Raw genomic sequence first — 19,906 nt, 5'->3', positions numbered from 1 at the left:
GATAAACTGTTTCAGAGATTAGGAGCAGCCATAGTGAAGGCTTGATCCCCTCTATTTTTGTGCCTAAATCTCAGAAAATCCAAGCACATTTTGTTGTTCAATCCCAATGTTCTTACCAAGGTATTGTGGTTTAAGGGTTCCACTAAACCACCCATTAAAACAATTAATACAGTCAATTACACTGCAGCATCACTGTCATAAACGCTTTGCAGTCTTTCTACTCAATAAAACCAAAATTTCAACGAGAATTTCAACTGTTTTCTGTGCTGAGAAATTCCACTCAATTAAAGTAGGGATTCACTGATCTATCATCCCGGATTGTATGAAGCTGATGTTTAACAATCCACATTAAGTATTGCTGTAAATTCTGTGTTTCTGCTACCTTTTATTTTCATCCAACGTCAGTGGTTCCCCAACACAGTTTTTTTATGTCATGGCAATTCCTGGCCTCATGTTGCCTTACATGAAATTGATTTCACTGATATTCATGGACAAACTTCAATTTTTGGGAAGGAAGTGTAGTACTTTAAGATCGGTATGCAGCTGGTAGAAGATGAGAAGGAAGCATTGTAATCTCATTGTTCTTGAGGACCTTGTCCCTGTGAAGTTGCTCCTATCCTTCTCCCTCTTGTTTACATCAAATGGGAGAACTTCTGGGCTTCAAGTCTCTCTGCTCCAGAACAGGGCGACATTTCACTTGTGACAGAAGAACAGCATTTGCTGTGTTGACATCATAAATTAATGTGAACACTTTTTTTCTATTCTGCTTGCAAGCAAAGAACACTCATGTCCAGCTGTACAAAGCATTGGTTTTGAAGATCTGTTTATTTATACCTTAGAAAGTAGCTTATACATAAGGAGGGAAGGGTTTCCAATTCTAAAGCATTTTTAGTATTTGCTTTAAGTTCATCCGGCACTTTAAAGAGGTATGTTTAAGCAACAAATGGATGAAAGAAGCCAACACATGTATGCCATTTCTAATATTGCAGGGTCTACATTTTGAGAGGCAGTTAAGAATGTGACATTTTTGAGAAAGCATGATGTACAGACCTTTTAAGGCACAAGGTGCTCAGAGTGTCTCTGTAATAGCAAGTGTGGGGAGATAATTGACTCCACTAAGGGCATCTAAAAAGCACTCTGAGATGAGAGCTGTATTTAAGGAAAGTTTTATTATCTGCTTTTAAATGCCAAGCCATGCACCATTTTTGCCTGTGGGGGGAGAATGTTTCTTAAATGCCAGCATTAAGTGCAGAATATTACCTGATCCGTGCGTTTGAGATTCAGCTGCTGGCAGAGATAGGGGGTGGTCAACCCCTCCGCTTGACAGTCTGCTACAAAGAATGGTACACGAAGTGATTTGTCAGAGCTCCCTGCAGCCACTGCTCTTATCTGAGAGGAAGATGTATAGCATCTGAAGGAAGAGGTAGGCAGCAAGCCACACAGAATATCTTGCTGTGTGTGGTTGTGATCACAGTTTGAGTAGTTTTGTTTGAAAGCCAGCCTGTTTGTGTAATGCACTGAAGGTATGCTTGAAATAAGTATAACGTGAACAGCACACTTTTCTGTTTGTTGACAAAGAACAATTTCCATTTGTTGCCTTCTGATTGCAAAAGTGTCAGTACATACAATCCCGTGTTAAGATGTATGATTAATAATTACGTCGTGGCAATACATCTGCCCTAATTAGAAAGACAAGATGCTCTGATTGATGCAAATGGAGATAAGAGTTTTGTGGTTGACGTACGTACATGCAGTGTGTCAGCATGTAGAGTTTCATCTTGAATGTAGTTTTGTGAAAAATAAGAGAAAGAGAGAGAGCTATGTCTTTGCTATTTTTACATTTTTTTTTAAACAAAGTAAATGTTATAGTTGTTGAAAACAAAATGAGACAAATCCTTTTTTTACAGCAAGTGTTCATCTTATTGTCCTTTTATAAAGGTCAAGTAATAAGGTTTCTATCTATGAGGCCCCGATTAATAACAAAATACTTTTTTAATGATGATTTGCCCATCTGATTTGCTCATATTGTTGATGTATTTGTAGAGCAGAAGTAATTACAGAAAAGCTGCTGCTTTATGGTGTTCCAGGAAAATGTGAAGCTGAATATTGGTGCCATTGCACACATGTTTCTGTTGTGCAAAGGGGCAATAAAAGGCTTTATTGGACACCCTTGAGTTCATTATAGATGCTGTGTTTCTCTCAGCCTGCTCAGCTTAGATAAAGCTCACTCTGACCAAGGCCATATCCCTCCCACTGTCACCCCAGGCCCTCACCAAATTGATTTCAGTAATAAAGTGACAGTCTTGCCGTAATATACGGATGGCCTTTAATTCAGGCCTGTTACCATGCCAAGGGGTGCTTGTTTAAGACTTTATTTACACCCTTGCAGCAGTGCTTGGCATGCTGGGCTCCATGGTGAATCAGACCAGAAGATTTGGCTAAAAGGTTTGAAATGCCAAAAGCTCTTAAAGTTGCTCAGATAGTGTTTAAAGTACTCAACTGTGAACTTGTGTGGGATGCACTACTTAGCTGCACTCAGACTTGTTGTTATCAAAAGGATTGCAACTGTTGAAATTACTGTCCGAAAAGATTTCATTTTCTTCACTCCTTCCACAGCCATCGGCCCACTCCTACACAGCAAACAATTTGTATTTGAAGTTCTGTTATGACCTCAGAGTATTCAGTTCTGTTCATGTCTATATAGCAGTCATGTGTTTAAGGTTCATGTTTGCCTGTTTTGACTGGAGTGTTTGTAAGCTCAGTACACCTTAAGTGTTTGTAATTTTGATGGGTTGTAGCAGCTAATGTAAGTTTTGTAATTCAGAGGAAGATTACCTTCACAAGCTGTGCCATCAATCAGAAGCTTCATGCTTGACCTGTGAAAGACTGTAATTAAGTTAGCCTAATTAACTTAATGAAGTGTCACACACTGCTGGCTTTACTATATAGAGCAAATTGAAAGAAAAATAGGCATCATTACTCATCAGCTGGTCTGGTATTTAGAGAGGTACATGGAAGGCATTTTTGCCAACTCCTCATTCAGTGGATGTCTATCTCAGTGGAAAAATCAAAAACTTAACCTGTTTTTATTTTCTCAATGAAGAATTTTTCATTAGCATTCTGATTGCTTTAATCAGTATCACTGGTGCATTTATGGAATGAAGATTTTTTGCCCTCTGCATTTTCTTATCTGTATTCAAGTTTAATCCAAATGCCATGAGGAGAGTGCAATCAATAAGGCCAACGTCGGGAGTTTAGCTCAAGCATGTGAAATGTGTAAAGTATGATAACAACTTCAATGATGGTTGTCTTTTACACGTGGTCAAAATTTAACCACAGTTTAATGTGATTTAAAGGTAAGCAGGGGCAGATAAACTAGCCTGCAGGGAGCACAGGAGTATGGTCAAGGGTGACCAGGCGGGACGCCAAAGACAAAGGGAAAATCAATGGCAAGGAGTCACCTCAATCACTTTAACTAGGCGATACAGACGCCCATGCCCCTCTCAGGGGCCAATTTGTGGAGTAAACAGGAGTGTGTGATTGGTGTTGGAGTCCCTGGTGGCTTGAGCAGTCCATTTCTCTGGACCTGACTTCATTGTAATAACCCTCTTAGCAGAGAGCTTACATGAGGCCAGTTTTTGGACCCCTCAGTACAGTCATAACAGTATAGAAGACACTGAGAAGCAGCACAACCAGCCTTCATTAAAATGACATTCCCACAAGTTACCAGCTCCCACTGCGTGGGCAGAAAGCATACTATATTCTAATGGCATTTCAGATAGAGAAGTAACACTTTCATTCCATAAATGTTTATAATGAACTTTAGTTTAACATTTCTTTTTGTAAACCAACCTCAGCTCAATATTGTGGTACTTGAGATATATTTTTGGCCATAACTTTAAGTAGGCAATGTCGTATATCTCACACAGTATATTGTTGTTTTTAGGCTCAAATTTATTTAAAACAAAGTAGAGCTTAAATTATTAGGTGGTAATTAAGCAGCAAAGAAATTATACGCCGCTTTTCTTTGTCTTCTGTTCAAGTAAAATATAGCAAGTCTGGCTACTGATGAAACAAAACAGAGCAATCATATCTGACAGAACTGAGCTTGAGAGAACTGTGAAGGCCATTCTTGCCATTTTCTGACATTTTGCTTGATTCAAACTCAAATTTAAATAAACAACAAAACAGCTTATTTTATTCACAAACCTAAATTGGCTATATTTTATTTTTCAAGACTTTAACCAATAGCCATGCTGCTGATAGCCATACCAAACATTAGAATAAAAAATAGATCCAACCCCGGTTTCTCTCCTAAATTTGTTTTAGCCATACGCCTTAGAAACTAACTTAAGTCCAATGTGAGAGCATCTGGCACAAACAGTGACAGAATTTCTGGCAGGAGAGAAACGGTGTCATCACCTTTACGAGAAACTCACTACTGTGAAGTGTATTTAAAGGCTGGCTAGACATCACTTTGTACATAGATCTGTCTTACAATTGACATCTTGATCTTAATTAGACCTCTTTCCCATAATTTTGCCACAGCTCTACAATACATTGTAACACACTACCTCAATTTTGGTTTTCATGTTTTCACCTGAGCTAAAAAAAAATGTCAAGATTCCCAGATGGTGTTAAAATCATAGATTGTGTCAAACTCCTATTTAGGATGAGTCAAAACACAAAACAAAAAACACAGTTATACAAAAAAAATCTGTGAAAATACTAAGCATGTGGTGTTAATAATATTGACTGGTCATTCCAAAGCAAAGACAGTTGGTCTTTGTTTTCCTTAACTCTTACTGCAGTTTTACTTTGAAAAGTGGAGGTAGAGTGATGTTCAGTATATCAAACATTAAAGCTCCTAGACATTAACTAATCCCTTTATACTATTAAGGTCTTGGTAGATTACTGAAATATGAAAGTGCTGATCAAATGTAGAACCTCTTATTCCCTGCATGTGGAAAAGTAGTTATGAATTAATAGGAACATTCTGCAGGACAGATTATCAAAAATGATAGTTGTATGACTACTGATGCACGGAAAGCTATTTATCTGTACAACACAGCTTGTAACAAAGACTGTACTAGAAATTCTAGTGGTCATAAAACAAAGACGTTAGGGACATTGTAGTTTGCATGTTCTCCCTGTGCATGCGTGGGTTTTCTCCGGGTACTCCGGCTTCCTCCCACAGTCCAAAAATATGCTGAGGTTAATTGATTACTCTAAATTGCCCGTAGGTGTGAATGTGAGAGTGATTGTTTGTATGTAGCCCTGCGACAGACTGGCGACCTGTCTAGGGTGTCCCCTGCCTTCGCCCGAGTCAGCTGGGATAGGCTCCAGCCCCCCCGCGACCCTAGTGAGGATTAAGCGGTGTATAGATAATGGATGGATGGATGGATGGATGGGACATTGTAGGCTACATTATGACTACTGACAGTAGGACTAGTACCAATACAGAAAGATACCATAAGTAAATGTGCAAGATGTTTTGTCCATGTTTTTTATGTTACATCTGGGTTAGGGAGTAGATATCTGGACATCTGGCTCTTTTTATACATTCCTACAGTCAGCAATCATTTGAGCCTCCTTCGTTTCAGTGAGGGGGTGACCAAAAGATTTATTGTGGCCCATCATCAACTCACTTACAGAATTAGCTTGAACTTAACCTTTCTGCTGATGCTAGCCATTTCTCTGCTTGCCAAAGAATAATCCAATTTTGAGAAGGCAAAACATTCTTGCATTCCTCCAGGGCTGATATTATATCATCCCATTTTATATGAAAATAAACATGAGTTCATGGATTTGCTTTTCATTGCAGTGATTTAAAAGTTGTGGTCAAACGATGAGTGCAAGTCATCTGAAAAGTGGGCGTGATGATGCTAGACTCTGGTAGGGCAAATATTGTTTTCTCATGATATAAAGGCTAATATAAAAAATTCAACTCTTATCATAAGAAATGACCGAGGATCTGATAGTGTGGATTGTTTTGGGGAAAAAAAGCAAGATACAGCATGTAGGAGTAGCCCTTATAATGACCAAGGTAAGTGCTTAAAAGTAAAACTGACCCTAAAAATATCCTAGGACTGATGCGGTTAATGAGCAAAAGCTGACATAATCTCTTACCAGTGTCAAATTAAATCATGCAAATGTTACCTATGTTGTGCATACACTGCGACTAGCAATAAAAAAAAAAAAAATTACAAGAAATTTAAAAAGCACGGGTAGATAAAGGCTTTGTAGTGAAAATGTGTAGTCTCATATGGGAGCACCAAAATAATTATACATGTAGCGCAACAGCCTCATAAGGTAGAACCATAAAGCATGGAGCAAAATGTAGCCACACCACATACGCAGAAACTACGCTGTACAACTGAAATTACACTCATTTATCAGGGGCTCCACTCAGATATTTTAAAGAGGCCATCTAAGGACTTCTGGTCTGGACATTGTTGAGAATGGTTGCACGGTGAGAGAGCTCCCAACAGAATCAAAGTATTTAGAGAAACACCTCCATACAAATTAAAGAAATCGGTAGGACCACGACCGACCAGACAATGTGCTGTCATGCTCCAATATAGTGACGTTTTTAAGCTTCAAAACAGGAGACAATATTGCACAAGACATGACAGAGGAAGGGAATTAACTGGAATGACAACAAAATAAATCTGGACCACAGCTATCCACCACTTATCCTCAAAAAGCAAAAAGAATATGCGGAGGTTCACAGGATCCTGAAAGAAAACCAGATACAATTCCAGACCCTCTTCCTGGCCAGGTTGCATGTAAAACATGAGGAAGAAATCAAAGCCTATGACACAATAGAGGAGGCAACTGAGGGCCTGTCAAGAAGAGGGTACACTGTGAAGATCATCAGATGTCCAGAGACACTGATAGAGCAGATACAGCAGTTGACTTGGAAAACAGACAAGCAAGCAATAAAGAGCACAGTCAATACCAGATGAGATCCCAGATACAAGAAGAGGCTTTGAGCCTTTGGGAGAACTTCCCGGGACCTTCTGTGGATTAATGTTATTGATTTAATGAGTTCGAAAGAAAACATGAGGGCACCGGTGACGCGGCAGCCTGTTACGGCAGCTTTTTAGTCTTTTTATTTTTTTGTTTTTCAGTTTACGGTGTTTTTTTATTTCTCTTTTTTTTATTGTCTTGGAGGAGTGGGAAGTGAGAATGGAGTGGAGAGGCCCATTGCTACCATTCATCAGTGGAGTTCTAAGTGTGGAGCAACAGAGCCAGCCGGCTATTGTTTACACCTGACAGGAGCTTCATGATCTCGCTGCGCTGTCTAAAACTGCTGGGCTGAGACATGATATTCCGGAGGAATTACTATGGAAAAGACATATAGAGGGAGATGAGCTGGAGTAAAAGGAACAAGAGGAAGTGGGAGAGAGTTCCGTCAGCGGCTTCCGGACTATACGAGTGGACCGGGATGCCACAGCGTGCAATAAGAGGAGAGGTGGAGAACTTGCTCTGCTTGTGAATGACAGATGGTGTAACACTGCACATGTTACCATCAAAGAACACTTCTGTAGCAGGGACATTGAACTGTTAGCAGTTAGCCTGAGACCATACTATCTGCTACGGAAGTTCACTGTGATCATCGCCATTGTTGTTTCCATTCCTCCTACTGTACACGCTGAGACTGGAGAGACCAGGTTGACCGTCTCCTCCCACCCTCCTCCTTCAACCCAAACTTCTCCTCCAACCTAAACTTCTACCATCATCCTCTCAAGCTTGTCCCTCTTCCCTATCCCACCTGCTCTGGTGACTTCCATCAACTCAGTCTCACCTCCCCTCACTCCTCCTTCTCTGTTGTCTCGGTTGTCTATGTTTACATGCTGCTGTTACAAATAATTCCCTTTAAAGAATCAATAAAGTATGTTTTATCTTTATCTTAATGGAGTACATACTGCTGGCTCTACTTTTTTAGTTGTGAAATATTATTTTAATTTTGTTATTCCCACCTCTCTTTGAGACCAAATGGAATCAGCATGAAGATGGGTGAGTTAGTAGATGCTTATGAGACAATAAAATGGTTCGTTACAGATTCACTTTGTCTTTGTGCTGCCGTTGCCAAAAAGGCCCCTTTCACTGGACTCAAGAGGAGGGCTTTTCCTTAAAGCCCCTTCAGCGAGGCAGGATAGGGTCAGCTTGATGACCCCTACACTGGGAGTCACATTGACTGTTGATGTTCAGTTTTGAGGTAATTAGTGTGATGTCTGTTCACTATACACTTGTTCACTCCCTGTTGGTTCTTGCAGGGAGAGGGGAGCTTACTGGGTCTATTTGGGTTATTGAGGGGAGAATCACTTAGATGCAAAATAGACTTCTAAAAATGGTTTTGCTCAATATAAATGGCATACTCAATCCATTTAGAGATGGAAAATTTAGTCAAAACTAAATGTTAAAACTAATGGTAAAATCCAGGTAGTGTTCCCACAGGAATCCCATCTTAATGACTCTGAACATGTTAAACTGAACAAACTGGGATTCAAACTTGTTTACTTTTCTTCTCATAGATCAGGGAGGTGGAGAAGTGGCAATTTTGATATCCAGTGCTGTACACTATGAGCACATATCTGAATAAAAAGATAAGGAAGGTAGATATGTTAAAATTACAGGCAAAATAGAGGGTTCTGTGATGATTTATTTTAATACGTACGGAAACTTGTATACCCAATCACAATTAAACGTAGAACATCAGATTGACGCCTTCCTCTCTTTGATACACCTACCGAAGGTCACAAATGAACAAAATGAAAGACTGTTTTTTAAAATAACAAAAGAAGAATTCAAATCAGTAATTGAGAGGGTAAAAGGGGGGAAATCTCCATGGGCAGATGGTTTCACGTCACAAGGGTACAAAACAATGCAAGACTGACTAGTTCCAACACTATTAAAAGCATTTAACTGGGTGCTGGAAAAGAAAATAATTCCCCTATCATGGAGAGAAGCAGTTATTGCTATTATTCCTAAGGACAGGAAAGATAAATTGGAGTATGAAAATTATCGCCCTGCAAATGTTGACTACAAACTGTTCACCTTCATATTGTCAAAATGATTAGAATCAATCCTACCAGAACTGGTACATGAATACCAAACGGGCTTCATAAGACAAAGACAGACCCAAGACAACATGAGGAGAACATTGATATTATGAGACAAATTACACAACAAAAATTGGAGACTCATAATAAGTTTAGATGCAGAAAAAGCTTTTGACTGAGTGAAAAGGCCATTTTTGTCAAAAACATTATCAAAATTTGGGCTTCACACAACTGTAATTGACACATTTGTTGCTCTATATGATAAACCAACTGCCAAAATTAAAACTAATGGGGACCTAAGTAACTATTTTTTTCTGGAAAGAGGAACAAGACAGGGATGTTGCATGTCGCCACTCCTCTTCGCCCTGTTCATAGAACCCCTGAGTCAGTGGATCAGAGAGAGACGGAATACAAAAGGGGTAACAATGACATCTGGTGAGCAAAAAATTGTCCTATTTGCTGATGATCTGTTAATAAGTTTAACACAACCCACACAGACACTCCCTAAAGTATGAAAATGCTAAAGAAATATGGTTTACTTTCTTGGTAGAAAATTCACGACGACAATTAATAAAACTCAAGTTTTGGCATTTAACTATGACCCACCAAACAAGATTAGAAATTTATATGAATGGCATTGGGATGCAAAGCACATCACATAGACTATATTGCCAAAAGTATTCGCTCACCTGCCTTGACTAGCATATGAACGTAAGTGACATCCCATTCCTAATCCAAAGGGTTCAATATGACGTCGGTCCACCCTTTGCAGCTATAACAGCTTCAACTCTTCTGGGAAGGCTGTCCACAAGGTTTATGAGTGTGTTTATGGGAATTTTCGACCATTCTTCCAGAAGCGTATTTGTAAGGCCACACATTGATGTTGGACGAGAAGGCCTGGCTCTTAGTCTCCGCTCTAATTCATCCCAAAGGTGTTCTATTGGGTTGAGATCAGGACTCTGTGCAGGCCAGTCAAGTTCATCCACACCAGACTCTGTCATCCATGTCTTTATGGACCTTGCTTTGTGCACTGGTGCACAGTCATGTTGGAAGAGGAAGGGGCCAGCTCCAAACTGTTCCCACAAAGTTTGGAGCATGGAATTGTCCAAAATGTCTTGGTATGCTGAAGCATTCAGAATTCCTTTCACTGGCACTAAGGGGCCAAGCCCAGCTCCTGAAAAACAACCCCACACCATAATCCCCCCTCCACCAAACTTTACACTTGGCACAATGCAGTCCAACAAGTATGGTTGTCCTGGCAACCGCCAAACCCAGACTCGTCCATCAGATTCCAGATGGAGAAGTGCGATTTGTCACTCCAGAGAACGCGTCTCCACTGCTCTAAAGTCCAGTGGCGGCGTGCTTTACACCAATGCATCTGACGCTTTGCATTGCATTTGGTGATGTATGGCTTGGATGCAGCTGCTCGGCCATGGAAACCCATTCCACGAAGCTCTCTACTGAAGCACTGTTCTTGAGCTAATCTGAAGGCCACATGACGTTTGAAGGTCTGTAGCGATTGACTCTGCAGAAAGTTGGCGACCTCTTCGCACTATGCACCTCAGCATCCACTGACCCCGCTCCATCAGTTTACGTGGCCTACCACTTTTCGGCTGAGTTGTTGTCGTTCCCACACACTTCCACTTTGTTATAATACAGCTGACAGTTGACTGTGGAATATTTAGGAGCGAGGAAATGTCACGACTGGATTTGTTGCATAGATGGCATCCTATCACAGTTCCACGTTGGAATTCACTGAGCTCCTGAGAGTGACCCATTCTTTCACAAATGTTTGTAAAAGCAGTCTGCATGCCTAGATGCTTGATTTTATACACCTGTGGCCATGGAAGTGATTGGAATACCTGATTCTGATTATTTGGATGGGTGAGCAAATACTTTTGACAATTTGGTGTATTTGGAGTTGGACTACCTAAGGACTTTTCAAGAATATTTGATGTTAACTATGGACCTCTAATCTCAAAGATAAAGTGAATGAGCTTCCAAGAATGCTTTATCTGTTTCAGTGTCTGCCAGTCTAAATACCACATAAATTATTTCAACAATGGGACAAGTTTCTATGTCAAGAGAAAAGGGCCAGGATTAAATATAAAACTGTGCAATTCAGAAAAGAAAGGGGTGGGATGGGCCTTCCTTGCTGACAAGAATATCACTATTCACCTTTAATTTGCTCATGTTCAGTACACCACAGGATGGAAGGAATTAGAAAGTATGACAGTGAAAGGAATACCAGCAATGGCCTTAATAGCAGACAGCAAATTACAGAATGAACTGATGGTTTCAGAAGAACCAATGTCAGACAATGTTTTGAAATCCTAGCAGGAAATTGTTAAAATCTGTAAGTTAGGAGACTTATCCAAAATTTTGAGGTGGTGGGCATATGACTTGAAGTTTTTTGCCTTAAAACTATAATAACAGAATCAGGAAATGGAATTCAAAAGGTTTAACAAGCTATTATTCATTTGTCCATGATGGGGCATTCCAGAGCCTTGAAGCACTACAGAGTAAATACAGATTGCGTTCAGACGACTTTCACAGATACTTGCAGGTTTAACCAAAACCTAAAAGTAGTATTCGGAAGGGGAGTTTCAGGGTTCCTGCTGGTGTTTCTATCATCACTGAAGTCCAGATCATGCAACAAAATTGTATCCAAACTTTATAATGACATCCTACAGTCTTAACAAGACAACATACTGAAACAAACTTAAACCATGTTGTGTTTGTTCATTAGTAATGTTGTTATGCAGTTACACCCCTGACTAGCAGAGGGCGCTCTGACTGTGGAATAGCCTGTAAGGCAGAAGAGTAAGAGAGAGTAGAGAGGGTGTACCGGCCTGCCATGCTTATGAGACCTCCGCATTAAACGTTATTGAAGAATTATTAAGTCTTTTTATTTCTTCTGCAACACCAACAGAACAAATTGGCGACGAGGATGAGTGCATCAGTACCGTGCCCACCATTTTTTCTTCCACGTGTTGGTGAGCCGCCGATACCTTTAGCTACAAAGCGGAAGATGTTCAAGAATTACATGCTAGTAATCAATGCTACAGGAGAAGCATGGCCAGATGCGAGGAAAAGAGCCGTGTTACTACACTGCCTTGGACCAGAGGGACAGCGCCTTTTTTACACTCTACCAGACCAAGGAGATACTATTGCTGCTGCAATGGCTGCACTGGAGAAACAGTTCGTGCCTAAAGTCAATGTTGTGGCATGCCGGCATTCATTCAGACAATGTGTTCAGTGCTCGGACAAGTCAGCAACTCAGTACGTGGCTGCGCTAAGGGACCTAGCTGCGCCATGTGGATTTGGAATGATGGAGGGTGAGATGATACGAGATCAACTCATTTCTAATGCATATCTCAGTGCTGTGCGGGATAAACTGCTCCTTGAGGATGACTTGACTCTAGACAGTGCGCTAATTATTGCTACTCAAGTGGAGGCTGCTGTCAAAAATGCTACACTGCTAGCTCAGAGACACAGTCCTACAGCATCAGTACAGGCTGTCGGGACGTCACGCTCAACTGTTCAGGGGAAGAGAGACGCGCACCCCGCCAAGACCACTGCACATGACCGTACCAGGCGCGCTCCAGCTGCCAATAAACAACAAAGCAAATGCTTCAGATGTGGATCTAACAAACACCTGGCCAGTGACAAAAACTGCCCCGCTGCTTCAGTACAATGTAATAATTGTGGGGAAACAGGACATTTCTCCAAGGTATGTAGGTCAAGTGCCAAAACTGTAAACCAAATACAGGAAGTTGTTGTGCCAGAGCTAGCTATTCTCTGCGTAGATGATGTCAAAGTAGCAGCAGCAGCATGTGATAAACTTACCTGCAAAGTAAATGTTGAGGCACCAAAAGGAAATGGACCTGCATTTGAGCTAATAGTGGATACTGGGGCTGCCATATCTATTCTGCCTGAGTCAATATACAGAAAATACTTTGGATGTTGCACGCTGAAAGAGCCAAAAGTCCAGCTCGTTACTTACTCCAGGGGTTACTTACCTGCACTAGTGTCTTGAAGCACAAATTACAACTACTGAGAAAGGCAACATTGTACCAGCAACCTTCTACATTGTGAAAGCTGGATCTGCTCTGCTGGGCTTGGACCTGATTAGAGCCCTAGGGGTCAGCATAGCTGATGGTAAAGTGATCCTCAACAAGGACAGTGCAAATACACCATCTGCTAGTGAGCCCAAAGAAACAGTGTATAACACTGATTCTACTTCAGCTCAAACACTTGGATGCGTCAAAGGATTTATTCACAAAGTACAAGTCAACAATACAGTGCATCCTGTATGCCAAAAACTACGACATCTACCACTCAGCATCCGCAAAGAAGTCTCTGCAGAACTGACCCGACTACTCCAAGCAGGCATCATTGAAAAAGTTGATGCATCAGAATGGGTGACTCCTCTCATTGTAGGAAGAAAACGCAAAGGGGGGCTGCGGCTATGTGTTGACTTGCGTGAACCAAATAAAAGTGTCATCATGGACTGCTACCCGCTCCCTCACATGGAGGACCTGTTTGCTCAACTGTCTGGGGCTACACACTACAGCCAGATTGACCTGAGCTCAGCATACCACCACCAGTTGCCGCTACACCCAGAAAGCCGTAAGCTGACTGCTTTTATAACCCATGATGAATTGTTTCAGTTCACTCGAGTCCCCTTTGGCCTTGCGTCTGCTCCATCCACATTTCAAAAAATGATGGAGACAGTACTGAAGGACTTACCAGGTGTACAGAACTACCTGGATGACATCATTGTGTACGGAGCTTCAAAAGAAGAACATGATCAGTGCCTACAAGCAGTCTTCAACCACCTGAGTGAGGCTGGCCTGCAGATCAACTTCGGGAAAAGTGCCTTTTCTCAAACACAGATCACATTCCTGGGACATGTAATCTCCAGGGAAGGCCTACGTCCCAGCACACAGATCACCTCACTGCCATCGCTGAAGCACCTGCACCCGAAGACATGCCAGCGCTGCGCTCATTCTTAGGTCTGACTTCCTGGTTCAGCAAATTCATCTCCAACTATGCTACACTTGTTGAACCTCTGCGTCGACTGCTCAAAACCAGTTGACAAGTTGGACTACATTGGGACAGTGCTGCAAATGAAAGCTTCACAAAACTAAAACAGATGCTACTGGACAGTCCTGCTCTTGCTATGTACAACCCAAAACTGCCTACAGTCATCACAACAGATGCTTCTGACCACGGCTTAGGGGCTGTTCTAACACAGATTCAACCTGACAATACCGAGCGAATTGTAGCGTTTGCTTCACGCACACTGACACCTGCTGAAAAGAAATACTCCACTACTGAGAAGGAAGCCCTCGCCTGCGTGTGGGCTGTCGAGAGATGGAGGACGTACGTTTGGGGATGCAGATTCACTCTCCACACGGATCATCAGGCTCTGACTACACTCCTCAACACAAAAGGTATGAACAGAGCAGGGATGAGAGTTGCAAGATGGTCTGCCAGGCTGATGTGTTTTCAGTATGACATCGAGTACCGCCCTGGGAACCAAAATATACTGGCTGATTGTCTCTCCCGGGTTCCCCTTCAGTCAACTACATCAACTGAACCTTAGCCAGACTTGTTCGTTGAAATAGCTGAAATCTCCCCACTCCTTTCTTCACTGCCCCTCGCTGACTTTAAAGTAGCATCAGAGGATTGTTCTGAACTGCAGAAACTCAGACTGGTCAGTCAGTCCAAATGGCCAAAGGCTAAAAAGTCTCTTCCAACTGAGCTACAACTGTACTTCCTGATAAGACATGAACTTGCAGTTGATTCCCCAGTGATATTTCGAGGTACTTGCCTGGTTGTTCCCAAGTCACTCAGAGAGCGCATAGTACAACTTGCACATGAAGGACACCAGGGCATAGTGCGCATGAAGCAACGCCTCAGAGAACTTTACTGGTGGCCGAACATGGACAACTTAGTTCACAGTGTCCTCTCTTCATGCACAGTGTGCCAGTCCTGTGACAAAACTGCCAAAACATCACCTGCCCCACTACAGCCTGTAGACTTTCCTGAATGCCCTTTTCAACATGTGGCTGTGGACATCATTGGCCCTTTTAAACGGGGACCACTGGACTGTAGATTCGCTATTACTTTGGTGGACTACTTTAGTAAATGGCCTGAAGTAGCTTTCACCCCAAATGCAACTACAGCTACTGTCATTACTTTCCTGTCAAGTGTGTTTGCATGTGAAGGTAATCCCTGTGCTGTAACTTCTGATAACGGTCCACAGCTCACTTCTTGTGATTTTGCAGACTTCCTACGAGAAAGAGGAATCAAGCACATCAGAACAAGCGTTTACCATCCTCAAGCTAATGGATCTGTTGAACGGTTCAACAGAGTGCTCAAAGACTGTATCCAGGGAGCACAGGCTGCTCAAAAGCAATGGAAGCCTACTGTAACTGCAGTGTTTCAGAACTACCGAGCCACACCCCATGCTACAACCAACGAGTGTCCATTTCAGCTTCTCAGGGGAAGGCCTATGAGAACCAAGCTACACATTTTGCCACAACATGATCACACAGATGTTACAACGAAGTAAGAGTCAGAGTCGCTCTGCAACAAGCCAAGAGTAAGAGCTACACTGACAAGAAGAGTGGTGCTAAACCTCCTAAACTTGCAGTTGGAGATAAGGTGCGTATACGGAAGCCTTTCTATGTTGGAAAAGGAGAGAGACAATACACTGATCCTGTGTCCATTCAACAACAGACCGGATACAGCACCTTCATCTTGAGCGATGGGAAAAGATGGAATGCAACACATCTTTCTCTCTGCCCAGAAAGAGCAGAGGAACGATCATGTCAAGCTAGTACTGCTGGACAAAACGCTAGCTTGCCAGAGACTTTTCCAAACCGTACAAATCCACAAAGAGTGCACAAACCACCAGGATGGACTAAAGACTATGTAATGAAATAAGACAAAAGCTAAAGCTAAGATCAGAAAAATAGGTAACATTTACATGAAGTTCAAAGGTTAAAAAAATATATATACCTGGGTTAAAAATGAACTGTTCAGTAAAACTTGAAATGTACTATACTAATGTAAACTGTTTCCTTAAGTTACCTAAAAGTACTTGTTGTGGTTTCTCTGATGTGCAGGTTAAGAAGAAACGTCCGTTGACACTGACTTGCTCAATAATATGTTTATTATAAGGAAGAACAGCATTAGTCAGACAGAGACTGTCTGGGAGAATTCAGCCAAATGAACCTCTCCGAACCCCAACTGGAGGTCCCTTTTATATGCTCTAAACAAGGAGGGCAAATATGCAGTCACAACAAATAGTTTCAGCTAAAAGACCAAAATATTAAACAGAGGGTCCTGTCAATCTTTCTCCTAGACCCAAGAGCCCCATCACTCAAAATCTTGGACATAGGTACCTTAATAAGGGTCCCTTCTAAAAGGAGAACGCATTCCATTGTAATAGACCATACCTCCCAGATTCCATATGATAAGTAACACATCAGATACTACATTTCCCCCCTTCGACACTGATAAGGCGTCGAAAACATCATTATAGCATCGGTTACACAAGAATTACACCGAATGTCTATGACATTTCCTTTTGTCTGTGCTAATCACAGCCCAAGCTCAGCATTATAGTAACTTTGTGGAGTGTGAGAGTGAAAAACCTGCCTGGCAGCTATCTTTCCAAATTATCCATCAACAATCAAGACAGGAAAATTCTCTCACGGTCCCTCTGCCTAGGCGACCACATATGGTACTCCATTCCAATTAGAAAAGAATCAAACAATCATGTGAAATAGATGGAAGTAAATACATTTGGGAATCACAGAAAAAAAAAATCAAAAATTGTCCAAAGTCAGGCTGGTCGACCCATCGCACCCTTCAGTGGACCTCCTCCTGCCTAACATTACCGTCCCTAAGCAATCGCAAAAGAAAGAAAACACCTGAGATCACAATGTACTCACCTCCTAGCAGACCATCATTCATTTATAGGGGCTTTCGACCAAAGAGCACCAGGTGCTAGGTTGGTTCAAAGTTGAGAGCCAGTGCTTTTTTGGTTCAAATCTCGTGCCGCCCCAGAACGGGTTTGTGTTTCCATTCGGAAGGAGCAAAGTTGGAGCTGCGTCATTGCGCCACCACAAAACGTGTGTACGTCACTGCGTACGTAGCGGTTCAACAGCGTTCGCGCTGTACGGAAACCCACACAACAACAATGGAGGACTTCATTGGAGTGGTGTACATGGCTTTGCTAGTGTGTCTCGCCATCGCTGAACAGCAAAACCTTCTGTTAGGGGTTACCCATCGGCGTCGCCGTTCCAATGCCCGGCGATCACGTTTGAGAAGAAAGGTAATTATCAAAGACGTTTGGATACTTAACAGTAAACGTGCTAGCGTTAGCTTAGCTACTTAGCTTCAACTACACTTGCATTGATTACTTAGCGGTTAAACACGCGCAATAAGTTGATGATCATATCTATGTTTATCTTTTTAGATGTTTTTAGATGTCACCCCGCCCCCTGCCCGTGACATGCTCGGCTCTCAACTCTGGCCAAGTCTGGCCCAGCAACGAGTTGGTGCCCGAAAAAGCCCCAGTTTTTGGAGCCCGGAGCCGCAGCTCCGGTGGTGGAAAGACAAAAAACCGGTGCCAAGTCGGGCACCGGCTCCGACTCCGAACGGGCTCCACCCCGGTCGAAAGCCCCTATTAGTAATCAGCATATGAATGAAAAAGTACAGAGTATTCATCAGTATCACAGAATACAACACAATCCAACTAAATTCAATACTGCAAAAATGTATAGGGAACATATGAATATATCAAACTGTCGCTCTTCAGCAGCAGCTCCTGATGTCGTAGTAGGCTCTCATTGCATGTCCTCATTCGGGATTCTCCCTCCTTCTCCATTGTCCATCTCTGAGCATTCAGTTCATCCGGCTGTAGGGATCTCTACACCACAGCCACTCTCTCCCCTTAGTGTTCTGGGAAGAAACAAATCATCCACCAGTATCTTGCAACCAACAACATCATGTATTGTAATTCACTTTGACATATTATCATCAGATTATCATCAGACATCTTGCAGTCCCCCCTTTGATCAAACTAAATCCCCTTAGGAGTTTGGACATCTCTATTTTAAGTGACAACCCAACATAAAAGATGAAGACGACAATGAAGTCAGATATGCAAAATGTAAATTCCTCAGCTCACTTGGATGACACCCATCATCTAATTTAGACCCCCGTGTTGTCAGATGTCAACAGAGCAGTATTTCAACATACCATTGATTCCTCTCTTTTTATTTATTTTCTTTGTTTTTACAAACACCTTGACCTTATGGATGGTAAATAACTCCCAAATACAGTTCAATACTCAATTCTGTAGGACTAAGTTTTTACCTTTCTACCTGCTTATGGCCCACTTAACACAAACCCTAACACCAAACTTAACAACCAACTTAACGAAAACTTAACAACAGACTGAGTATCCAAGTCCATCCATCCATCCATTATCTATACACCGCTTAATCCTCACTAGGGTCGCGGGGGGGGGGGCTGGAGCCTATCCCAGCTGACTCGGGCGAAGGCAGGGGACACCCTAGACAGGTCGCCAGTCTGTCGCAGGGCTACATATATAGACAAACAAGCACTCACACATTCACACCTACGGGCAATTTAGAGTAATCAATTAACCTCAGCATATTTTTGGACTGTGGGAGGAAGCCGGAGTACCCGGAGAAAACCCACGCATGCACAGGGAGAACATGCAAACTCCATGCAGAAAGATCCCGGGAAAGCCGGGACGCGAACCAGGGACCTTCTTGCTGCAAGGCGAAAGTGCTAACCACTACGCCACTGTGCAGCCCAGTATCCAAGTCATCTCCAAATATTTATTGAAAATATGAGAACTATGTAATTTCTCTACACTTAGTGGAATAATGAAAACTCTACTAAAAATCAGGCACTATATTCTCCCAAATCATATATCACAATAAGAATCCTCTAGCTGTTTCACTGGATGTAGATGTATGTGGCTCTCAGGATTCAGACTCACTTCTATAACCACTACTCACTACAAGCCTCTCCTATTCTCTACCAGTTGTATCTGATGTAGTTTCCTAAGCACCTCCTCGTCCTGTTGTTTCTGGGCATGCTACTTCTTCCGGTGTAGCTCCACCAAATGAGCCACATGATCTGTGTAGGCAGCTTTAGTCATGCTTCCCAGAGAAACCACTTCTGCCAATTTACTCCTCACTGGTAGGGGCAACCCCCTCTGTATTTTACCTTGCAGAATCGACTTCTCCATCTGGTTCACATCTGGGTCATTTCCTGTGACATTTCTCCATGTCTGATGAGCCCCCGACACATAGGCCCTCGGATTCTCCTCTGAATCCAGTGGCTCAATCAAAATATTATCCGGATGTATGTTCGTTGGGAACGTATCGCTCAACGCTCTCCACATCCGACCTCGGCTTGCAGCAAACAATTCTGGGTCATTCACCACAGTTGCCACATATCTGTTAAGACCCGCTTGTTGTAGGATCTCCTCCATAGCAGGAAGTCCAAGGAGACTGGCTAGGAGTCTTCTAATGTCTCCCATGGCAGGCTGTATTCCCACCAGAACATCCTCTAGCTTCGAAATCCAAGGATATGCCCCATCATGAAGAGTCGGCAACTTCTCAAGTATGTCTGACATATCAGTATTCTGCCAAGGCTTGTATTCCAGATTCTGGCCTCTAACAACCACTGGACACATCTTTCCTGACAGTTTTCCTTTTCTTGAACGTAAGCCATATCCAGAAGTCTCTGGGTTTGGAGACTTCTTTTTCTTTAGGCTC

The 19,906-nt window shown here is 42.2% G+C and overlaps 2 protein-coding genes across 7 annotated transcripts in view; both read left to right on the top strand.

Moving 5' to 3' along the window:
- phf14 (PHD finger protein 14) overlaps window positions 1-19,906 on the top strand; it is a 144,624-nt gene that overhangs the window by 103,250 nt on the left and 21,468 nt on the right. For 4 of the 6 annotated variants that reach the window (XM_035952773.2, XM_035952770.2, XM_035952768.2 and 1 more), the window contains one exon: window positions 7,177-7,293. The exons of the other annotated variants lie outside the window; for them this stretch is intronic. In XM_035952773.2, the coding sequence (XP_035808666.1) occupies window positions 7,177-7,278 (102 nt within the window). In that variant the 3' untranslated portion in view covers window positions 7,279-7,293. Of the gene's footprint in view, window positions 1-7,176; window positions 7,294-19,906 lie in introns of those variants that run through there. 6 annotated transcript variants of the gene reach the window in all.
- On the top strand, window positions 11,420-18,461 carry LOC129350628 (uncharacterized). Its single transcript, XM_055017689.1, has 2 exons — window positions 11,420-17,421; window positions 17,566-18,461. The coding sequence occupies exon 1, from the start codon at window positions 12,019-12,021 to the stop codon at window positions 13,105-13,107; it is 1,089 nt and encodes a 362-aa protein (XP_054873664.1). The 5' UTR covers window positions 11,420-12,018; the 3' UTR covers window positions 13,108-17,421; window positions 17,566-18,461.

The sequence above is a fragment of the Amphiprion ocellaris genome, chromosome 15 (assembly GCF_022539595.1).
Source record: "Amphiprion ocellaris isolate individual 3 ecotype Okinawa chromosome 15, ASM2253959v1, whole genome shotgun sequence".
NCBI classification, from domain to species: Eukaryota; Metazoa; Chordata; class Actinopteri; family Pomacentridae; genus Amphiprion; species Amphiprion ocellaris.
Note: the sequence above shows the minus strand (reverse complement) of the source record. Positions and strands in the feature narration are given on the sequence as shown.